General features: G+C 31.3%; 2 protein-coding genes, 1 long non-coding RNA gene and 1 pseudogene across 4 annotated transcripts; 1 reads left to right on the forward strand and 3 right to left on the reverse strand.

The window, feature by feature from the left end:
* Positions 1 to 3,646: 3,646 nt before the first annotated feature.
* LOC123199493 (metal transporter Nramp3-like) lies at positions 3,647 to 8,117 on the reverse strand. Its single transcript, XM_044614523.1, has 4 exons — positions 7,404 to 8,117; positions 7,118 to 7,254; positions 6,352 to 7,004; positions 3,647 to 4,214 (listed from the first exon to the last, which is right to left on the reverse strand). The coding sequence occupies exons 1-4, from the start codon at positions 7,919 to 7,921 to the stop codon at positions 4,002 to 4,004; spliced, it is 1,521 nt and encodes a 506-aa protein (XP_044470458.1). The 5' UTR covers positions 7,922 to 8,117; the 3' UTR covers positions 3,647 to 4,001.
* Positions 8,118 to 9,856: 1,739 nt separating this feature from the next.
* On the reverse strand, positions 9,857 to 10,856 carry LOC123199727. Its single transcript, XR_006498409.1, has 3 exons — positions 10,601 to 10,856; positions 10,334 to 10,434; positions 9,857 to 10,261 (listed from the first exon to the last, which is right to left on the reverse strand). It is a non-coding gene; the product is annotated as an uncharacterized LOC123199727 (long non-coding RNA).
* A 2,261-nt stretch (positions 10,857 to 13,117) lies between these two features.
* LOC123198590 lies at positions 13,118 to 15,962 on the forward strand (annotated as a pseudogene).
* A 46-nt stretch (positions 15,963 to 16,008) lies between these two features.
* On the reverse strand, positions 16,009 to 18,152 carry LOC123198591. 2 transcript variants are annotated; one of them, XM_044613302.1, is made up of 4 exons: positions 17,763 to 18,152; positions 17,324 to 17,490; positions 16,760 to 16,901; positions 16,009 to 16,677 (listed from the first exon to the last, which is right to left on the reverse strand). In XM_044613302.1, exons 3-4 carry the CDS (start codon positions 16,838 to 16,840, stop codon positions 16,210 to 16,212), a joined length of 549 nt encoding a protein of 182 aa, XP_044469237.1. In that variant the 5' UTR covers positions 16,841 to 16,901; positions 17,324 to 17,490; positions 17,763 to 18,152; the 3' UTR covers positions 16,009 to 16,209. The 2 variants fall into 2 exon arrangements, with proteins under 2 accessions (XP_044469237.1, XP_044469236.1); XM_044613301.1 differs by lacking the exon at positions 17,763 to 18,152 and having other exon boundaries at positions 17,324 to 17,730.
* Positions 18,153 to 23,897: the final 5,745 nt, after the last annotated feature.

Genomic DNA, 23,897 nt, shown 5'->3' on the forward strand with positions numbered 1-23,897 from the left:
TAGTTGGATGTTGCATCAATTAATATAATTGATGGCACAGGAAACACGGTGTTGTTAGTTATCAATGTCTTATCAGATATAATATTATGTGTACACATATTGTTAATACATAATTAATTATATAAAGAATATATTATTATATAATTATATATTATTTTATTTTTAAATTAAACTCACTCAATTATATAATAAAATATTATTTATGTATTCAATTATATATATATGATCGATGGAGTATTTTCTATTCATGTTTTAGTTTAATCTCAAAAATATACTCACGATAATTAAAAAACTCAAATACTCATTCATGGACTAACTTTTATTAGAAACAAAGTTAAAATCATCATTTCATCATTAAATCCTCTTAAGGTTTCAAATTTTTAGGTGGTTCAACCAAATTTCCCAATCACGAAGAAGAAGCGTCATCAATTTGGATGACGTTTCATCGTTGGGAAACGTAGATGACGTTTTGTTCTTGAGAAGCCTCATCAATCTAGATGACGTTTCGTCATCGAGAAACGTCATCAATCTGCACAATGTTTCGACATCCAAATCGATGATGTTTTGTTGTCAAGAACATTGTCCAGATTTAGATGACGAAACATCGTCTTTCAGCATCTAAACAAGGGACAACAAAGTGTCGTCCTTCGTTGTTTGGACGATGAACAACACTTCATATTTCAAATATCGTCCTTTCATTCTCTCGCCATTGTTTGTTCATTAGATTAGTTGGTTGGAAATGATTTTCAAATTTTATGAGAGAAATTATAACTTTTTAAAACTTAAACTTAAAAAAAATTATTAGTTTTTCAAATTAAAAGAAAAAAAGATATAAATTTTTAGGATTTAATAATAAAATAATGATTTTACCCTTATTTTTAACAGAGTTGTTTGAGTTTTGAACTATCATAAATATATTTTTAAGCCCCTTCCCTCTCTCTCTCTCTTTCTCTCTCCACACACACACACACGTGTTTATGTAATTTTATGAAACGCGGAACTTGCTCCAACGTCTTGCTTGGTTTGTTGACCAAAATTTAAGCATTTTAACTTGTCCATTTGTTTTGTTTTTATTTATTCGTCAAATGACAATCACAATGTCCCACCCAACTTTTGATGAAGTGACAAATTCACGTATCTAAGTTTCAAAAAGTTAAATTATTATTTATCATTAACTTCCTTTAGTAGAGTCTATTTTGTTATCTAAAAATAATTATTTTATCCTTTTAATTAAAATTATAAAATTATCATTAATATTTTATATAAATAATAAATTATTAATACATATTTACTAATTTAAAAATTTATTACTGAAATCCCTATAAATAAAAAAACTCTAATAAATATTAAATTATTACATTTTGTTTGGTTCTTCAAGATTTAATTGTGATAATTATTAAAGATATAATAAAATTTAAAAAAATTTAAAAACACTTTTAAACCTTTTTTAATTTAAAAAAATCTCTTAAATTTTCATTAAAACATTAAATTTTTTAAAAAAATTATAATTCTCCAAACATATATTTTGTTGAAAGAAGAAACGGGATAGACTAATCTATACAAAATAAATTTTTTATCTTTTTATTTAGTAAAATTTATTAATAAAAATGAATAATTTTTTTAAATTTAAAAAGATGAAAATTTATATTTTCATGAAATCTTGGGTGGACAACAGTCTTTTCGCCTTATTTATTTAGTCAAATTAAAAAAAAGAAAATAAATTTAGGAATGTGGACATGTTTGAGATGGGATGGGATGGAAAGAAATATTGTTCAAAGTAGTGTTGTCTCTGTTCTCAAACGTCAAGCAAGTGGGTTCCCCTTCCCACCACCTTGTTTTAATTTAAAGCTACCGCGGCTTCTCTGCTGACCGCTAAAATCTATTCAAAGTACACGCTGATCCTGCAACTAATCGGGCCGGCCAAAAGACTTACTCACACCAAAGCTTCAAGGATTTGTTTAAATAATGTTTTATTATCAAAATTATATAAATTATTTAAAAGATAATTAGATATAAATAATTATTAACTTTTGATAATAATTATAATAATTATGTTTATTTAGAGATAATAAAATAATACTAGTAAATTAATTTACTTAAATATTTTTGGGTATTATTATTCTAAACTATTTTTTATATTATTTATTTTATTAATTAAAAATGAGGTTATTTTTATCGTAAAAAAATATACCTATGACAGATGAAAAATCTAAACACTTATCCATTCCTAAACAGTCATTAAATTTTTTGTTAAATATAAGGATAAAACCATAATTTAACAATAATATTAAAAAATATATAATTTTATCTCATATTCTCCTCAAGTTTTAAAAATTAACATTTAACCTCTATACCTAAACTTTGCAAGTGACTCCCCCCCCCCCCCCCCCCCTCCCCCAAATCCATAATTTTTTCTCACTTCTCTCTCAGATCACCGATGACCAACGTAACTAAAGGTTAAACGACAAGCATCTGCCAAATCTGGATGACGCTCGTCATCCTTCATTGGACGACGAAACATTATCTAGCAAGGACAATGCTTGTCACTCTCAGTCGTCCAGAATGGATGACGATTGTCATACTTGGACAACGATGGTTGTCTAGAGGATGACCTTCAGATGATGACTCCTCTGCCGTTGGTCAACCATTGCTGGAGAAAGTGGTTGGATTTGTGGAGAAAAAAAGTGAATTTTTTAAAATTTAATTTAGAAAAAAAATATTAATTTTTCAAACTCAAGAAGGAAAATAAAATATAATTTTAATTATTTTAATATTATCGCTAAATTAATGAATTTGCCCCTTAATTGTAATAAAAAATATATAAGTATATCCCAACAAATTAAAATTTGATTAGATATTTGAGTTTTTCATCAGCTATGAGTATATATTTGTCATTTCAACAAAACTTGGGTGGGAAATTATCCTTTTTTTTTAATAAAATTAAGATAACCTTAGTAATTTTTTAATACGTAAAATGAATTAATTAAATTACCATTTAAATTATTTGTCATATTATTATTGGTAATAAAATATTACTGATTATATAATAAAAAATTATCGTAATATTTTATTACTGATAAATCAAACAAGGTAATTTAAATAATAATAAATAAATTATCAAAATAAACTTTCTTAATTGTTAGTGTATTGATAAAGTCATAATCACTAATGTTAAAAAATCCAAATACCTATCTATAAATTATTATTGTTAAAAAAATTTATTAATTATAAGAATATAAATATTATTTAATTAATAATATTTAAATTTTATATTCTTTTGCCAACTTAGTTTTATCTATAAAAAATTGTAGTTAAACCCTCACAACATCATTTTCTCTTTTCGACCATCACTCTTTTCAATTATTCAATGATTTACATAGTGGATGGTTGTTATCATCGTCTTGACTATTATCAGTGTCATCATCGCCAAGATTGTTAGCTATATAATCCTCAAGTTGATTGATTACCTTCCTTTCGGATTTTGACATAAGTATATCGTCCAAATCAACCTCTGCTACTGTTTCATCAAACAAGTCACTGTCATGGTCAAACTCATAATTGGAAATGGTGACATCAACACCAAACTCATAGTTGGAGGTTGATAAAGACGGGTCGGGAATGTTGGAGTTAGTGCTCTATTGTCAGCTTTTATGGCAATATAAATTCCTACTAAGTTGTGTTTAAATATCTTGAGTGACACTCTTTACCTGTAAGTGCATACATGGTTATGCCACACAAGTTTCAACAGCATGAGCAGTTTGTTTCTGTTCATTGTATGCCACAGAATAAAGTTTAAGTTATTTGATACAGAAACAGCTAACCTTATGTGTTTCAAACTGCAGGGGGACTAGCCTGAGAAGAATGCGTAATACTTCAATGGCTATACTTACATAAAGGCAGAAAGGATTCTCTGGAAATGCAGCTAGAGAACCTCCACCAAATTGTTGGTTAAATATACTTCACAATCCAGCTATGCTACTGACATGGGCATTGAAGATTAATTATTCAATTCCCTGCATCTGCTTGGATTGAGAACGCCAACTACAGAATAAAATGCCCCGGGAAACAAGGTAAATTATAAAAGCCACATATGCACCGGTAAAAGCACATACTACCGTAGCAAAGGCCACACTATTCACTTCAGAGGAGAAAAAGTCCACCAAAAGATAACCATTGATCACTATCACCAGGGTAGCCACAAGCCATGACACAATCTGCAGAGGATAAAATGAAAAGTGTGAACCAATGAATAAATTCAATCGCCTGCTTGGTAAACAAAATCAGTAACAAAACATCACAAAGTATGGATTATTTATAGAAAAGAATGAGTTCAATTAGTTTAGTTCTAATCTATTACATATGGGAAGGTGAATAAAAGAAATTATGCAGCCTTCTCTTATACTTGAGATTGTAACAAAGATCCTTGATCAAAGAGACTCTGGCAAGGTAAAATATCAGAGAAGAAAATTCTATATAAACACAGATGGAAATTCATCATTCATAAATAGCTTAAAAACAGTAACATAGTAGTTCTGCCAGTCTTGTATTACTAAATACTTGACAAATATGAAAAGTATATCAGTAATTCGTGAAACGGACTCAAACACCAGGTTCAACAAACTACACAGAGTATGCTTTAAGTTTCATAGAAACAAATGTTTCCTTTATGACACCAATGGTGGGGCTTCATGTAAAGGAATACATATTAAAAGTTTTTGAAGCAGAGGATGGATGCAGAGGTAAGGGGATGGTAAATTCAGGTTATCCATCCATTTGACAAGAACAAACACTTGTCATCACTAAATGTATTGGCTACATCATTAAAAATAACAAGGTAGACACGAGCAGATGTAGACTGTCAAAAGAAGAGAAAAAGAGAAGAGGACACCTACGACCAGCTCATAATTACTAAGATAGGCATGTAGTTTTATTTGAATGGTTTCATTATGCCAATGATGACAATGCACGCAACTTTATCTCTACTAAAACAGATAGGTCAGATGTAATAGTTTCTCAATGAACTCTAATTAACAAAACACACAATTCCACAAACCCAAATACAAACACATTTTCACAGATCCTTGCATTAATAACCATATAATATAAGAACTAAAGTCAATGGCAAGACCCAACATGATTTGAAAAAGGCCAAAGGACTACTTTTCACCCAAGTTTTAATGCAAATACAAATGCATACTCGCAAGGTTTCAAAAACCTATCTACAGACTAACAATTGTTAAAATTTTTTGTTAGAATTAAGAATAAAACCATTATTTTACTAATAATATTAAAATATATATAATTTCATTTCATTCCCCCCCCTCCCCCCCGAATTTTGAAAACTAGCATTTTGCCTCTAGCCTAAACTTTGAAAAATAACTTTTTCCCTCTCAAATTCCTAGGATTTACTATAAACTTCGACGACTGTCAATCGGTTCTGACGTCAACCGGTCTTTTATATGTCTCCCTTTGTTGCCACTGATGACATCAGAAGAAGGTTAACGGAGAACTGATGGTGACGAAGCCTAAAGATGAAGAGACTTCATCGAATCGACTCTGAAAGGCAAGAATCTACGCATTTTCGGTCAATTTAGCTTCAGATTTGGACGACCATCAATGATGACCCATTTTTTGGCCATGAATGCAATGAATTTTAGCGGTCCGAAACCGATTGGACGAAACCTCTTTGTTGTTAGGGCTTCATTAACTTTAATCTAACATCATCGATGGCAACAAAGGGAGAGGCAGAGAAGGCCGATCAATGTCGGAACCGATTGGCTGTCACCATTGCCGAAGTTTACAACAACCCTAAGATTTTTTTTTGGGGCGGGGGGGGAGAGAGGGAAGTTACTTTTCAAAGTTAAGGTTGGAGGGTAAAATAGGAGTTTTCAAAACTTGGGGGGAAAATAAAATAAAATAATATATTTTTTAATATTATTGGTAAAAATAACGATTTTACCCTTAATTCTAATAGAAAATTTTAACAGCAATTGGTTCTTGCGTGGGTATTTGAGTTTTTGAAACCCTACAGATGTGCATCTGTATTTGCATTAAAACTTGGGTGAGAAATAGTCTTTTTGCCTTTGAAAAATATCCATGTAGATAAAACCATTTAAATTCTTCAAGATCTTAGAATATGAACTCAAGTTCAAATCAGGTGTTACTCTAGACGAATGTATCTCAACTAAATAAGGTGTAAACTCTCTTAAAAAACCCACAAGGCTGCAATGTTAGAGCTTCTCAAAGCTAAAAATGAAAATCAGACACCATATAACAGTAGATTAGCATTGACTTAAATTGTGATTAAGGGATTTATCACCAAGATGCAAAACAAAGCAATAAAAGATATACCTGAAGAATGGGGCCGATTTTGAAAATCCCCATGATATGCTCCTTTGATACCAAACACAAAAGTGGGATAAGAGCAAAAGGGATTTGAAGTGACTGTAGCACATTCAACCATTCATTTAGTACATCCAAAGTGTCTTCACTGCTATCAAAAACAAGAGCAACAATCATGGTTGGGACAATTGCAAAGCTTCGTGTTATTAATGCCCTCAGCCATTTTTTCAACCTCAAGTTCAGAAAACCTCCCATGATAAACTGCCCCGCGTAAGTACCGGTAATAGTGCTACTCTGTCCAGCTGCTAATAACCCAATACCCCAGATGTATAAAATTGGGAAAAATCCACCTCCATACTTCTCTTGAAGGTATTGCCCTGCATTTACAAGGCCAATACTATTGGCCAGCTCTGTACCATAAAAACCCTTAGCAAAAACAGTCGTAACAAATAGATTGATAATGAGGGAAACTACAAGGGCAACAGTAGACTCAATAGAATAGTATCTGAGTGCTTCTTGAACCCGTCCTTTCTTGTTGTGATCGATCTCTCTTGACTGTACGAGAGCAGAGTGCAAGAAAACATTGTGAGGCATGATAATGCAACCCACAACTCCCACAGCCTGCTTTATCGTTTTAGAACTAAGCTTAGGAACCAAAAGGCCTGCAACAGATAACCCAATAAACGTGCTGAGTACAACTATGCAAGATGATTCCTATAAGCAGACGAAAATATCACAAATGTGAAAGTCAATTCACCAAATGAGAATTCCATACCAACAAGAAGCTCGATGCCGCTAGGCTTTGCATCACCAAACATCCAAGCAAAAGAGAGAGCCATTGTTGCAATGAGAACAGCAAAAACAGCTTCCAATTTTCTCACACCGTAGTTCTCAAGGAGCAGAAATATGAAACTGTCAAGAATAATGAAAGAAAAACCAAGTCAATATATTTATGAAACATAATTCTGAAAATTAACATCAACAAAATGTTAGAATTTTTGAAATAATAACACGAGTATACGAAATCATAAATTATCAGCAAATAAAAAAAAGAGATTTACCAATCAAGAGCAGTGATAAGAACCCCCGACCAGAGAGGGAAAACCCCGTTACTTAATATCTGAATCGCAATCGCACTCCCAATGACCTCCTGAATATCCGCACCAATAAGTGCCAACTCAGCCATGATCCACAGCACCATCCGAGCCCACGTGGGGTACTCCTCACGACAGAGCTCAGCCAAGTGTCTTCCGGAGGCCACGCCGAGCCGGGCCGCCAGTAACTGAATCAATAAGCCCATGGCAGTGGCCCACATGAGCAGCCACAAGAGTGAGTAGCCAGCAATCGCGCCGGCCTGGAGATCTCCCTCTAAGTTCCCAGGATCGAGAAAAGCGATGCTCATCAAAAAGCCGGGACCAGTGAAAAGCCAAAGCTTCTTCCACGAAAACGGCGGCGCACTCGCACAGTCGTCAAGGTCTGCGTCGTCGATCCCCATTATCACTACCTTATCTCTGGAATCATAAGCTCTTTCTTCTTCATCATCCGGTAACAGCAGTTCTTCGTGTTCTCGCACAGGCATTTTGTTTTTTGTGGGAGATTCTGCCACTGAGAACAAATTGATTAATTCTAAAAAATAAAATCCCACAAGCAGAGTCAGAAATGGCGATCGCACAGGCTTATTTGACTGAAGTAAAACCTCCTTCACTCATTTCTCCTTCAGGATTTTATACTGTACTGCTGAGACCTGTGTACTACGTAAGCTCTACGTGGCATCAACCATATGTACGGCCTTTTTATCAGATGACTAGGTAAGAAGAAAGCGCGAGGACGGAAGGGTCAGATGCTGCCATGTGTGTGGGAGCAACGAGTGAACTAACGTCTTTACCGTGGATGGCTCGTGGTTGCACGAGGCCACTGTGTTGCCACTTGTGGCCTTGACTGACGACAAAGTAACTTTAACTTACCCCTATATTTATAGCAGCTTCGTTTTGTTTATGGTCTATTTTTAATTTTTCAAATATATCACGAGTGAATTTTGTTAAATATCTTATCTAATTTTAAAATAGAGAATAGTATCCCAAAATAAATAATAATTGAAGTCCAAAAAGATAAAATAAGAAAGGTTTTTTTTTCTTTAAAGAAGTATTTTATTCAAATTAAATTATTATATTAAGTTAAAATTAATTATACTAAGTAAAATAAATTTTAAATTTAATAAATTTCCTTTTTTATTATTTAAATTGTTTTCAAATTATATTTAAGAATACTTTTATTTATTCTATCAGGTATCATTATTGTCTGTTTTCATTTGACAATAAGAGCAAAATATGTACTTGTTTAAATACGAGAATTAAGAAATTATATTTTAAAATTAAATTTTAATTTTTTTGATACAATAATTTTACTGTTGATAATTACATCTATAATTTTTTTATTGAATTTTAATTTCAAAAAGATAATTTAACTCAAATAATTTTTTTTGTTAAAAAATAATTATGTTTTTAAATATATATTTAAGTTTTTTTTTTGTTAATTCAGATTTTAAACACATATGTTGAATGTTTGGTTTGTAATAAATTTAATAATTTATTTTTTATTATTAATATTAATTGATTTGAGTTATTAAATAATATGGTATTCTTATAATCTAATATTACTAAAATGACATATCTTAATTTAATAATCACATATATTTTACATATTAAAAAAGTAGTAAATTTTAATTTTATTTTGACTTATTAAATTTTTTAACAAAAATGTTATCTGTATTGGTAATAAGATGACAATTCAAAAATAATAATTTATTTAATTAATTTTTATAATTAGATTATATGAAAAATCTTATATTTTATTAATGAAAAATATTTTAGTAAATTATATTTGTACAATCAAACTCAATTATAACTTTTATACCATAATCGAACATAGCGGATATAAGTCAAATTTACTTAGGCTTGACTTAGTGTTTAGCTACAATAAATTCAAACTCAAGTCTTAACTCAAACTTTAACTTTAGTTTGAGTCAAACAAGTTCAATTTTATTGAACTGTTGATATATCTATTTTTTCAATAATTTTTTATTGATAAGGGTGATAGATTTATTTTTTTAATAATTTATTTTTTTCTTCTCTAATGATTTTATTATTTCTTTTTAACAATTTTTTAGTGACTCATTTGATAACACATTGGCAATTTAACCAAATTCAAACTTAACCTAGAACTAAACTTTTTGGATTTGAGTTATTTCAAATTGATTTTTAGTTAGGTTTGCTGGCTAATAAACTTATGTTAAAGACAAAAAAAGTGTACTAATTCTACGCCGCAAATAGTCTTCTTACCTTGCCAATCAATCTTTGGACCAACTGGACATGTCTTACTCTCCCCTTCAATGATCCCCCACAAACGCATAATTGTATAGAAGGCCAAAAAGATTATTTTTTATCCAAATTTTAATATAAAGATGAATATATATTTATAGAGTCTTAAAAAGTAACTTTTTCCTCTCAATTTTGTAAGGTTTTCTCTTCTTTCTAATAATAGCGATAATGACTTTTAGTATCTCTACTTTTAACTAGTCTGTTTCTTTCTTTGACAGACGACATTAATGGAGACTTTGTATTTGTCGACCAAGATGAGACGAAATCGTCTGGTCTCTTTGTCTTTGCATAAGGCAATAATGGGTTAGCTTCCGTAATCTCCGTATGAAAGTCCGCAAGGTATTTCAGTATCAGGAATAGAATTATTACCAGCAATGCCGCATAATTGAAATGACTCGCTCAGTAGTGCATTTATCAATTCACTTAATTTTCAGATTCAACTAAGTCTTGATTCTGGGTTCAAACTAGCCTACCCGAAATTGCAAAGCAAGCAACCAAACAAGCGAGAAAGAAAGTGCAAGACACAATTGCACCAGATCATCCTGTAATGTGACATCATCCTCAAAGCTCTAGTTATAAAGGAGAAACGGGTTGCATTAAGTATAGAGCTTTACCTCATTAGTGGTGGTTAAATTCAAAGGTTGAGATCTAGTGAAGTCAAAGTTTAGTTTGTTCATGCTGCCTAATGTTGAATCAGCTCCCTTTCAATTTGTATCTGAAGAGAAACAGAGGGAATTTCATAAAAAGGAAGGAAAAGAAATCAAAATGGTTAATTTCAATTACAAACAGTCAAACAAACTATGGAAGCAGTTGATTTTTGTGGCAGCAAAAAAATCACACAATGCAACATTGAAATTTACAAGAAAAAATTTGTATATTACCTCAGAAGGCTATGAAATTAGTTTGCAAGATCGACTGTATCTGATTCTTCGACAACACAGGAGAAAACAAGCTCGCCCATTTTGAAAACATGTCAAGAAAGAGTTTACAGTGCTAAAACTGATGTGGAACAAGCAAGAATTGCTTCGTTGAGAGTACAGAGAAAGGCAGCTCTAGTAGCGGCTGCAGTTTCATAGAAACGAGAGGCGAGTAATGAGGTGCTAGTTTGGCAAATGGGTTTGACATGAGTGTGGTCTTTGAATTGGCAAAATAGGAGATTCGTGACAATGTTTAAGTGAGAAGTGACAAAACGAGAGGGAAGACTGTTAGCTGTTCATTTGAATGGTAGGCCATCACCTTATTATTTGTATATAAAATTATATATATAATTTTATTAATGATGTAATGATGTTTCACTCAATTTATTATACAAGAGAGACTTTGTTCCCTATGTATGGTCAGAGGATATCACATTTAATATTATTTACAAAGTTAGATATAATTCAAATCGGTTGCTCATTAGAAGGGATGGTTGAATACATTAATGATTGTTCTCATTTTTATTAAGTAAATCTTTTCCTATCTTCAATATAAAAATTTCCCTGTGGGTTTCCCCTCCCATCTTTATGAAAAATATTTCTCTCCGTTTTTCCTCTCAATTCATATGAAATATTCATTAGTTATCAAATAATTTGGAATTAAAAGTTTAGATAATATATAGGTACAAATTAAGGACGAGAAGAGCTAAGAATATATCTATTATAGTCTTTGTCTCATTCTCGATTATGAGGATTTTAAGAATCCTCGTTTTTATTTTTATCAAGGAATCTTCTTTTTATTTAGTGAAGAACAAATTGAAGACTTAATTTGGAGGATCGAATTATCATTCTTGATTGTTAATTCGAGTTTACCTTGATTAAATTAGTTATTACGTTAAGATGTTTACCTAAATAATGTGAAATTAAATGTTGAACTATAAAATACTATACTTAGGGAGGGGTAAGTTGAAGACCTAATTTGAAGGTTTGAATTATCATCCCTGATTGTTAATTTGAGTTCGCCTTAATTAAATTGGTTACTACATTAAAATGTTAACGTAGGTTATGTGAAATTAAATGGTGATCTATAAACTACTATATTTATAAGTGTAAAGGTTAGCATTTATCAAAATATTTGGTCTCTTCGTTAAAAATTATCTTGAAATTTTAAAAAATTACCTAAGAAATTGTTTAAGAATTTGTCGAATATCTCCGATAACTTTTTGTTGTGGATGTCATTTTACGGTTTGATAAAATAATAAATTTTCACTTTTTAAATTTGAAATATATAAATTTAGGGCCGATTTTCTCTTTTATTATTTAGTTTGCATATGATTTCTGGTAGTGGTTAGTTACTGTCAATTTAATATTTTTATTTACTATAAATATAATTTGAGAAATATTATTACATAGGCTAGTGTCAGTCTAAGAAATATCATGGTTTTAAAAATTAGATCGGACTGATTGAATTATCACATGCTAGTCAAACTTATTCTAATTTATTTGAAAACTGTTCTTGTAATTAAATCAGGTTTAACTTAATTAACATAAAAAATAATTTTTATTTAAAAAATAAAAATTTAAACTTGAAACGTTATTTATTATATTTGAATATATATGTATATATCATCAAATTAAGTTTATTTTAATATGAAATATGTTAAATTATATATTTAATGATAAATTATAAAAAAGAATTTAAATATTATTTTTGAATAATTAACTAGTCTACTCACTGACTAATCAATTGGATGAGACCACCTCTTCCACTGAATCAATATCCGATCTGGTTTCAAAAATATTAAAAAATACTAAGACAATAGTAGTTGATAAATTAAAATTTTATGAAATGGTCGATGAGGATTTTGCACTGAGTTATGGCAGTGACAATATTCTTCTTGCATATTAAAGCTTTTCCTTTTTTTTTTTTTTTTTCAATACAATATATATGATATTTTACAACAACAACATAATAATTTATTATATGATATTACACTTATAAGTTATTTGGTTCCTTGATGGTGATATGACAAATAATATAAGTAGTAATCTGATTAATATATTTATTTTAAGTATTAAAATATTATCGAGATAATATTAATTTTATTATAATTATATTCTTATTTATTAATTTTTAATAACAAAGATAACTTTATTTTCAATTAATATAACAAGTAATATAAAAAATGTTTTAGAATAATTATACTTAAAGATATTTAAATAAAATTATTTATTAGTATTTTATTATTATCTTTAACCAAACACAATAATTATTTATATCTATCGAATTTTATCAAATATAATAATCATTTATACTCAATTAACTTTTCAATAACTTATTTTTAAGATAATTTTTAATTTTAATAATAAAATATTATCGAAACTAAACCTACAATAACATCATTTATTACAAAGAAAATGGAGGCAGACAGATTTATTTTTTGCCACATTATAACAGCTGAAATTCACATGTGCTTTCACTTCCAAAGCTACAACAGAAGTGTAGGGATAAGGTCACCCATCTGGGTAGCTGTTTCTTTTCCTATTTGTGCTTCTGCAAGTTTCCATACAAATGAAATGGACAAATGAACTCGCCCATGTAGCTGTCCCAGTTCTCTCCAGATTCATGAATCAACCTTTTTCTTTTATATTTTTGTTAAACAATCTACACCAGCTAGGCTATCATTATCTTTATAAAACAGACAAAGAAGCTGAGAGTCAGTGATCCAAGTGAGCATATGTTAACTGGAGATATAGACTTTTGTGGATGGCAATAGATCTCCCATCCTTCTCTGTTAGCCCTCACCACACACTCTATTATCTTCATCCCTGCTCTTTCCCTTTTGTCATCACTGTTACTTAGCACTAATTACCCATTACACCTTTCATTTCCAACAAGTGATTATTATGTGTAAGGCTGAAACAGAATGATATTTTATTAGAGAATTGAGAACTTAAGCTGCATATTTTACACTTACATTATTGCTGCATGCTTGTTCACCTCAGGTTTTATTATATACAACCATAAGTATTTTCCAACAGGATGATAGAAACAAAAGAGTAAATGCTTGTTGTCACACTATTTGATGGAGATATCAGCATGAGAAAGATCCTTGAATTCTCTTTGACATGGTGGGATTTTATCAGGAAGAAGCTGCGGCCACCACTCTGAACATGGCCACTAAGAAGAAGGAGCTGCTGTCCACTGCCATGAAGAGAACCAGTGAATGGTTTGCTTTTTATCCTTTGTTTTTCCCTGTTCACTTGAAGTTTAAACTCATGTTTATATGATTTATTCAAGGCATTAATAATTATTATTATACGCTGTTTCAGGATTTTCTCCCAGGAGATTCCTAGTGATGTAACTGTTCATGTTGGAGGAACTTCCTTTCGTTACATAAGGTATGATTCCTCTTAACTTTTGCTTTTCAGTTTCAAATATATCTTTGCTCCACTGCATACTAAATAAGAAGTTAGAGAATCTAGTCAATAAGTGATGTTTACTATTTTATCTCCTACATTAATGGCAGTTTCCATTAGTCTCAAAATGTGGATACATAAGAATGCTGGCATCTAAATCCAGTGATGTTCCGGGCAGGGCACAGGCACTTGAACTTGCAGCAAAATTCTGCTCTGGAATTGATTTTGAGATCAACACAGAAAACATTGCCTTGCTTAGATGTGCGGCAGAGTATCTTGAGATGACTGAGGACTATGTAGTTGGAAATTTGGTTGGAAAAGTTGAAGCTTACTTGAATGAAGTAGCTCTCCAGAGCCTTGCAGGAGCAGTTACCATTTTACATATATCAGAGAGCCTACTTCCAATTGCAGAGAAAGTAAGATTGGTGGGTCATTGCATAGATGCAATAGCATACATTGCCAGTAAAGAAAGCCAGTTTTCTTTGTCTGGTAGGGCTGAGAGGGGTACTGAAGGAGCAATTCAACAATGGCATCTCATCTGAAGGCCATGTGGGCTAAAGATTTTACTGTTTTTAGGATCAATATCTTCCAACGGATTTTGACAGCAATGATGGCAAAGGAATTCAAACAATATGTTCTTGGTCCTGTACTTATGCTGTATGCACAGAAATCTCTTCGAGGTTTGGTGAGATCTCAAACCAAAAATGCTTTAACGTATTGTTGGAGTATTGAACCTGACACTATGTTCTGATGCAGGAAATATTTGCAGAAGGGAGGAAGAAAATTGAGCCTCAACAAGAACATGAAAAGGCAGGAAATATTCTGCCAAGGGAAAAGAATGCATTGTCTGTTAGCTTTCTATCGATGCTGTTCCAATCTGCAATATATCTTGAAACAACAGTTGCTTGCCGGCTTGATTTGGAGAAGAGAATGGCCTTGCATTTGGGACAGGCTGTTCTGGATGATCTATTGACCCCTGCATATTCTTTTACCGGGAATACATTCTTTGACGCGGACACAGTGCAGCGGATCATCTGACTTACCTTGAACATGAAGTGCACACAGATGAGGATTATGTTTCTTACACAATAAGTAATATGGAGCGAGGTGCGAAGCTAATGGAGAACTACCTTGCTGAGATAGCCTTCGATCGTAACTTATCCATCACGAAATTCATTAGCCTTGCTGAACTTATTCCAGAGCAATCAACGGTAACAGAGGATGGGATGAATAGAACCATTGACATCTACCTCAAGGTGAACTATGTCCAATTCTATTCGCCAAGAACATCTAATAAAACATGTTGACAATTCATATGCTACTGCTAGTTAGGCCATTTGATCAATCTTTTGCTTCAATTTTCACAGGCTCATCCGATTCCAAGTGACCTGGAGAGGAAGAAAGTTTGTAGCTTGATGAACTGTCAGAAGCTTTCTCGACAACCCTGTGCTCATGCTGCACAAAATGACCGGCTGCCTGTTCAAACGGTGGTTCAAGTGCTTTACTATGAGCAACAGCGCCTTCGGGATGGCATTAATGGTAACCTAATGGGTAGAGAGAATGAGCACACTAGCTTACGAAGAGAGAAACCTCCTTTGACTAGAAAATCATTCATCAATTCTGCGTCCAAAAAACTTGGACGCCTTTATCCTTTTGTGCGTGCGGATGGAGTCCCACCTTCAAACCCCAGAAGTAAAACAAAACCCGCAAAAGACAGGCGGCATTCCACATCTTGATGACACATTGGCTTATATTAGACTCTTATCAGATCTCCATGGACAGTGTAGTATCCTTGTTGATTTGTTTAAGGCTTGAGAAGACAAATAGCTATTGTCTGATTTGTGTGATATCTCTGTAAATTGCATTTTCAACTGAATCATAGTGAATCTAATTAAGCATTAACAATTATGGTGATGTAAGGTTATGAGAACTGATTAGAGATCATAATGAACTATTAGAGCAAAGGTCAATGTGTAATTATAATGGGTTTTGCAAGCCAGGGAAAACAAGTAAACTTTACAGAAGACTACATCAGCCATTATACTAAAAACTAAGCAGAAAATGCCACGCTTACATCATCAATTATCACAGCAATATCAGTCGATAGGAAGGGAGTCTAAATTGATATTTCCATATCCACTAAGGAAGATTTTTCAAGTCATCTTGAGGCTTAAAACTTGGAATAGCCATGGTGGCTGGTTTAGAATTTCCGGCTGCTGCTGTGTGTCAAGCCCCAGTTCGCACCCACTTAATAATTCTCTAGCTCTATTACCTCTTATATGGCTGGATCCCGTGGAAGAAGAAGAAAAGCTTCGTCCAGAATCAGAAGAAAAGTCAGGTTTCTTCCTCCGAGCACCATAAGTTGTTGGTCCCAGTGTTAGCTCAATCTCACTTTCATCTATCATCTCCGGCATGCTGTTGCCGGCAATAATATGAACATCAGCAGGTTGCTGCTCCAAGTCGAGCTGCATACTTGACTTATGTTGTTGATTACTCAGCTGGTTGAAAGTAAAACCATTCTTTGAGCTCCATAGTTCTTGATTCCGTCCATTTGTGTTGCTGCTTTCAATATTTTTCATCAGTATCTTCTGGATTTGATAGAGCCGATGGAGTTCATGTACCTGAAGAAATTATATCAAGTGTAAAGCTAGCTTTGAAGTTGAGAAAATAATCTAAAAGAGAAATTAAATAATAATTAAGTACCTGCTCCTTGAAAGTTTCTTCATGCTTCAACATGGCCATCCTCATGAATTCTTTATCATATGGATTCAGAAGCTTCTCCATTGAAGCTAAATTCTACCTGTAATAGAAACTTCTTCTGCAATTGCTTCACCTATATATCCAACTGTAAAATAATGAAAGCATTAATGAATTCCTTTGATTGCCCTGGCTTCCGTATGATTTGTCCGTTACTTCACTTTGCTTTACATCCATTCAGTCATTTTGGGCCACAATATTTATTTCGCATCACATGTAAAATAAAATATCTCCCAATACTCAATGCTATACAGAATCTACGTATGTGCTAACTTCATACGTCTACCTCATACAAAGAGAGAGTCTCTAAAATGCAGAATGAAAAGTAAACCAAACTTGGTAACTACTTGTGGAGAAGGGAAACTGGGAAGAACAAATAAGTGCTTTCCTTTTCAGATCAAATCAGCAGGTTGATTTGAAAGGGCAAATGCATCGTGAAGAAATGAAAAACAGTCGTCTCACAGAAGTTTTTCAGAAAATTCTATAAAGAATAGATAAGAATATTCTGACCTGTAAGAATTTCAGCAGCTGAAAGAAGATCTCAATCTTTGTTTCGTTGTGCAGCAGATGGCAAAGAAAGCAAAGCAAAAAGGAAGTCTTTCAAAATAAACAAACAAAAGAGCTAGCTGGCTAACTCTGGTTGATAAAAGAACACCTTGCTCTCACATTCTCCATCACTGCAAAAGATTTATACTAAATCAAGGAGTGATAAGAAGAAGAATATGAGATTCTCTCCTTCACACAGAAACCAAAGTGTTGTTGCATCTGGGGTTTGAGGCATGCCAAACAAATCCCAGTGCTAGAGCCAATAGGCTCTAGTTTTTGTGAAGAAGATGCCTCAGACAGGTACAGCAATGCAAACAATATTAAACTAAATACAATAATAAATTATATCTAAACTTTGGTGTATCTAAATTTATATAATTGTTGAAGATCACAAGGCCCTTACATTACAATTCAATCCCCCCAGACAATCATCAAAAGAACAGGCTGAATCACATGCACCCGAGAATTCTTTATCTCTTCTAACACTTGTCTCAATTATATACTACATTTCATCAACTTAAGGTGGCATCTCCTGGCCCGCCGACAATTACATCTCCACCGTACGATGAATCCAAAATCTAAACACTACACTCAGGATCTCTGGATGTTTGGATTCCTTACCTCAGAGAAGAGCCAACATAATGATTGTAGATGTTAAATGAGCATGTGAGTGGGGTGGGCAAGAGATCGATCATGATATATTATATATCAGACGGTGGATATAAGTGGACCCAGATGATTAAAATAGGGTGCATGGTACTGATGAAAATGTACTTGTATAAAGTTACACTCAAATATGTATATGACTTATATCTGAGCTATGAATCATAGGCGTCTCAGTTCCCTTTTTTGTGGTGGAAAAACCAGTTAAAAGCTCTTACTCACTGTCATCTTGGAGCTGTACAGATAGTACACAGACTGGAACGGCATGATCTCTATGTAAATTTGATGAAAAACTAAGAGGAAGATGATCACATGCTTGTTGGGGTCTTCTGTAAATTATCTTGTTTATTATCTATCTCCCTCTTCTCAGCTGTGAGAATCTAAAATAATGCAAAGTGCAAATTGCGAGAAAGTAAAACCCAAACAAAACCTGGAGAAAGAGAGAGAGAGAGTGACATTGAAGCACGCCTTGCCGGGTCCAAAGGGGTGTGTTGAAAAGGCTGAGCCACGGTTCTTGCTGTTGTTTGGTCCCATGCACGCAGCTTTGTAAAAGAAATAGAAAACTAACTGATCTCCAACAAATGAATTAGAGGAACTATCGAATTCAAATTCTACGTTTCTCTTGTACAAAATTTATTACTGTATACTAACATTGATTATAATTTTTTATTTAAATAAAAATAGATAATTTAATAACATCATAAAAATTTATAGATAAATTTAAGTGATTAATAAAAATAAATACAATATATTCAAAAGTTATAATGTACGTAAACAATATTAATATGAGTTTTAAGATTTATTAGATTTTTGATGGAGTTTTAATAACTTAATATATTTGGTTATATTTTTTTCTCCGAAACCTTTATAATATAGTGTTACTCATTTAAAATTTTTATTCAGATGAGATTTTAAGAACGAAAGACTAGTCACTCCAATATAGATAATTTTAGAAACTCTACAGATTTAGATTGTATGTAACGTTCTAAGTCATTCTATAATCCTAAAATTTTAATTAGTATTTGATAATCTACACGTTTATTCTATGAATTAGGATTACAAGATTTTACGTTACATTCTTGCCATTTGGGTTAGTTTGCATTTGTTACCTAGATTGCATAGGGGAAACTTTTTTATTTCTGCCACCATAGCGCATGAGCTATAGCTATAAAATAGCATGCATGTTTGTGCCCATTTCATTTTGCATTCCTTCTTTGAGCAACTCAAAGAAGCATGAAAATTTGTGACCTTGCGCATGCAATTTCCAATTAGTATATGAAGAGAAATGCACTTTGTAGATGATAAAGGGAGCATTTCCTTACATGGGCAGAGGATTGAAATGTATTCAATTTACAAAGGAATCATAATACGTACGAGTACGGCCTTTCTTTCTATTATTTAAAAAAATACAACGTGCATGCTTCCATTGCTCGTGATGTGGGATTTCGAAACAACGTTTTAGTCTGTAATACTGTGAATTCTTATATTACATTACAGTAATGTTTTTAGTTCTACCGTATTTAATATCCTGAAGGGTTATTTCTCAACGAAGTTATAGTGAAAAGATAATATATATTCGTGATAGTTGAAATCCACTAAAAGTTTAGTCTATTGTCGCATACCTAAGAATTTTTTGTTAAAATTAAAAGTAAAATTATCATTTTACTAATAATATTAAAATAATTAAATTTATATCTTATTATCGTCCCTTATTTGAAAAACTAATAAATTTTCTACGGGATTAAAATTTAAAAAATTCATTTTTCTCACGTAGGGTTTGATATCTCAAAATCTGACCACTTCCTCCTATAAATAGTGGCCCTCTCCTAAAATCCAACCAAAACTTTCGTTTGGAAGACAAGCGTCAACTTCAAAGGACGATGCTTCGTCATCCCTAGGTTTGGAGTGAAGTCTAGTGACCGGGTTTAGATTGGAAACTGACAGTCATCAGTGGCTAGAGAGGTGAAGAAAAACTTAGGGATTTGGAAGGAAAAAAAGCCACTTTTCAAAGTTAAGGTCTAGGGTGAAATGTTAATTTTTAAAACTTGGGAAAATACGATAAAATTATATATTTTTTAATATTATTACTAAAATAACTATTTTACCCTTATATTTAACAACAATTTTAACGAAAGTTTATAGATGAGTAAGTGTTTAGGTTTTTAAACTGTCATAAGTGTGTTTTTTAGATTGGGTAAAAACTTGTATGAGAAATAGTCTTTTGACCTAAAAAAAAAATGAAAGATTACCATAAAGATATATTCCTAAGAAGATTACTACATACAAATTATTACTAGATTCAAATTGATAAGTATAAATAATTGAGCAATACAATGCGTATCCACTTTGAGTATACAAATGTATATACGCTTACACGTGTCATCATATGACTTGATATTATTTTATCTTTAATTTAAAATCACTCAATCATATGATGACACATATAAGTGTGTACACATGGTTTTATTATAAATAATTAATGTGTTTGATTGGATATAATAAAAAAATACTAAAATTTTATTTTATTTAAATATCTTTGGATATAATAATTATAAAAATTCTTCGTATTATTCATATAATCTTTTAATATTTGATATAGAAGTGATAATTAGATTATCCGCTACATTAATATTAATAATAAAAAATTATCAAAATCTTTATTATCTAACATATCAAAACAAAGTAATATTAATAATAAAAAATAAATTATCACAATAATTTTTTATTAAGTGGATCCAATTAGGGATGACAATGGGGAGGGGCGGGGAGGGGATATCAATCCCCGTCCCCGTCCTCGTAGGGGATATCAATCCCCGTCCCCGCCCCGTTCCCTCCCCGCGAAAGAAAATCTCCTCCCCATCCCCGCAGGGAAAAATCCCATCTCCATACCCGTAAATATAAATTTTAATTCCTTTATGTATTTCAATAAATAAAATAAATCATATTCTCCCAAAATATCACTTGTTACAAGAGCTACAAAATATTCATTGTTATTTTAGTTCAAATACAAAGTTTTCATAAAATCTAACAATATGCAATAATCAATCTTTTCATTAGTAGCTCTTCATGTATGTGATTTAGGGTAATTTTATAATAACATTAAATTTAACACTTTTCATTCACTTTAATTGATTTTATTAAGTTTATAATTTATTTTTTTTTTTGTGTAAAACCTGGTGGATTGACTAACTAAGTTTTGAAGTTGAAATAGAAATAATTTGGTGCATTTGTATTTTATGATAATGAGATTCTAGGGTTTTTTAATATATTAGATTAATAGTTCAGAAATTAGTAAAAACTGATAATTGATCATTCAAAAATTAGTAAAATTAAAGTTATAGTTTTAATAAATCATAATGTAAAAATTTCTAGAATTTAATAGTTTAGAAATTATTATATTAATATATTAGATTTAAGGGATGGGGTGGGGCAGGGCAGAGACATATGTATCCCCGTCCCCGATTAAGGAGATTTTTTTTGTCTCCATCCCCACCTCTTTCTCCGTTTTTATTGGAGAATCCCCTTCCCGTTAGGGTCGAGGCCCCTAAAGTCGGAGTCAAATTGCTATCCCTAGATCCAATTGCCCTTTTTAGTACAAAATATTTGATTAGGAAGAAAAATAGATATCAGTCACAAATACAATACTTGAATCTCATTATCTTACCATTAATGGTTCAAATATTTATAACTAGGGATAACAATGGGAGCGACAAAGTTGAATACTATATTTTTCATCTCCTTTACGGGGTAACAAGGATTCTTTTTCCCCTTTTCATAGATAAAATTTTCCTCCCATCCTCTACTCGCAGAAAAAAATCTCTTCCTCGTAATCTTTAAACACAATATAAATATATTAAATAAAAAATTAACTAAAATTAAAATAGATCTATTATTTTAAATATCACAAATAATATATGTTAATCATTTTAATGTATACAATAAAAACATAAATAAATATAAAAATATAAATAATCTAAAATTAGAAAGATATATTAATATTTTAAATAAAGATATTAATATAAAAAGATAGAGATAGGGGATACAGATCCTATCTCCGATTATAAAGATATTTTTCATCATCGTCTTTGTCTCTTTCCCTATTTACATTGAGGAATATTTTTTCTTTTAAAGTTAAAAACTTTAAATTTAAATTAAAATTGTTATCCCTATTTATAATGATTTAAAAATTTAATTGTCCCACGGACATTAATTTGAATTAGATAGGAAGCATGCCCTTATTGATATTGGCTTAATTGTCAATAGAAAATTTTGGTAGTTCAGAAATTCTTGACCTGTAAAGTTAGTAATGACCCTCTAAATTAATTACATGCAAGACGTGGGCAGGTGATGTATTAATATTTTTTTTAAAGGGAATTGAAAAGACCAAGAATCACGACCACCTGTCAACAAATTAATTAAAGGTTCCTTCCAGATTCATGAACCCAATTATAATAAACTCTTACTCTTATGTGTATTATAATAATAACGTTATTAATCATAACCTAATGTGTGGACTCAAGACCCTAAGTATTATTAACAATATAAATGCAGACACGTGGCACAATTGTTGCCAAGAAATGGACAAGCACCCCAACGACAATATGATGTGTCGTTTAAGGGCGATAAATTGATATATAACTCATTTCAAGGGGATAAATTGATATATAATTTTCATTTTTGATGGTCAAATTCAATGCATTAGGATTCGTACATATCCTTAATGAGGTTTATTTAATTAATCATTTTTTTAATAAATAAAACAAGCATAGGTTAACTAAGCTAAAGGAATATCACTTATACATTATCAACATACTTAAATTTATAAACAGTGATAAGTGACATTTGCTGAAATATAATATAGTAAAATATGTCACAAAAATATTATAATACAATATATAATTCGACTATCATAATTAATTTATACATTCGCCACACAAATATCAAAACACACATTCAAATTATGTAATATCACTATATCATATAATATAAATTAATTTTGATTAATATATAATTCGATGCTGTTTGAAACCTTTTAGCTTTTTTGAATGTTCGTGAAAAGAGAAAAAAAAAATTAACTTTTCTTGTTCACTTCTCCTTTCTGGTCGAGGAAAGAATATAAACTTCTTTTTTATATTTTCCCCAAAGCAGAACATAAATTATGCAAATGGTCCACTTGAAAAATCAAGGTGACCCCCATGACTGGTGTTTTTCCATAGACATCATGACATGATTGCGTCACAAAATTAAAGAATCGCATGTGTCTTGCCCAATTCTTATATAAATGGAGATTAGGGTATTTGTCACAAAATTAAAGCATTGCATGTGTCTTGCCCAATTCTTATACAGGGGCTTGTACATGCGCAGGGTGGCACGGGTTGAGACAAAGCCATGCTTAGGACAGCGAACTTGTGACAGTATTCAACTAGTGTAACAATTTTTTGAATTAAATTAAATTTTTTATTAAAAATTATAAATTAAAATCAAACCAATTTAAAAACTAACTGATTTTAAAAAGAATTAAAAAAACTAATTAATTGAACCGAATTTTAAAAGATAATTCCTTTTATTATTTTCTATTTTTTTAAAAAAATAAGTTTAATATTTTATTAATTTTTTATTCAAATTTTTTAAAAATGATTAGATTAGATTTGATTAATTGAATTTAAAAATAGATAAATTAATAATGGAATAAAAAATCATTTTTTTTATATTTTCAAATTGGTATTCGAACCAATTTTGAAAATAACTTATTTTTTATTTACTTTTTGGTTAAAAATTCAGTTTGATTAAAATTTTGAATGCATCTATTGAAGACGAATTTCGTCCTTTTCCCAGGAATTATGCAAAAGAGAAGACCTTTATTTCAATGAATGAA

Source organism: Mangifera indica, chromosome 16, assembly GCF_011075055.1.
Source record: "Mangifera indica cultivar Alphonso chromosome 16, CATAS_Mindica_2.1, whole genome shotgun sequence".
Classification (NCBI taxonomy): Eukaryota; Viridiplantae; Streptophyta; class Magnoliopsida; order Sapindales; family Anacardiaceae; genus Mangifera; species Mangifera indica.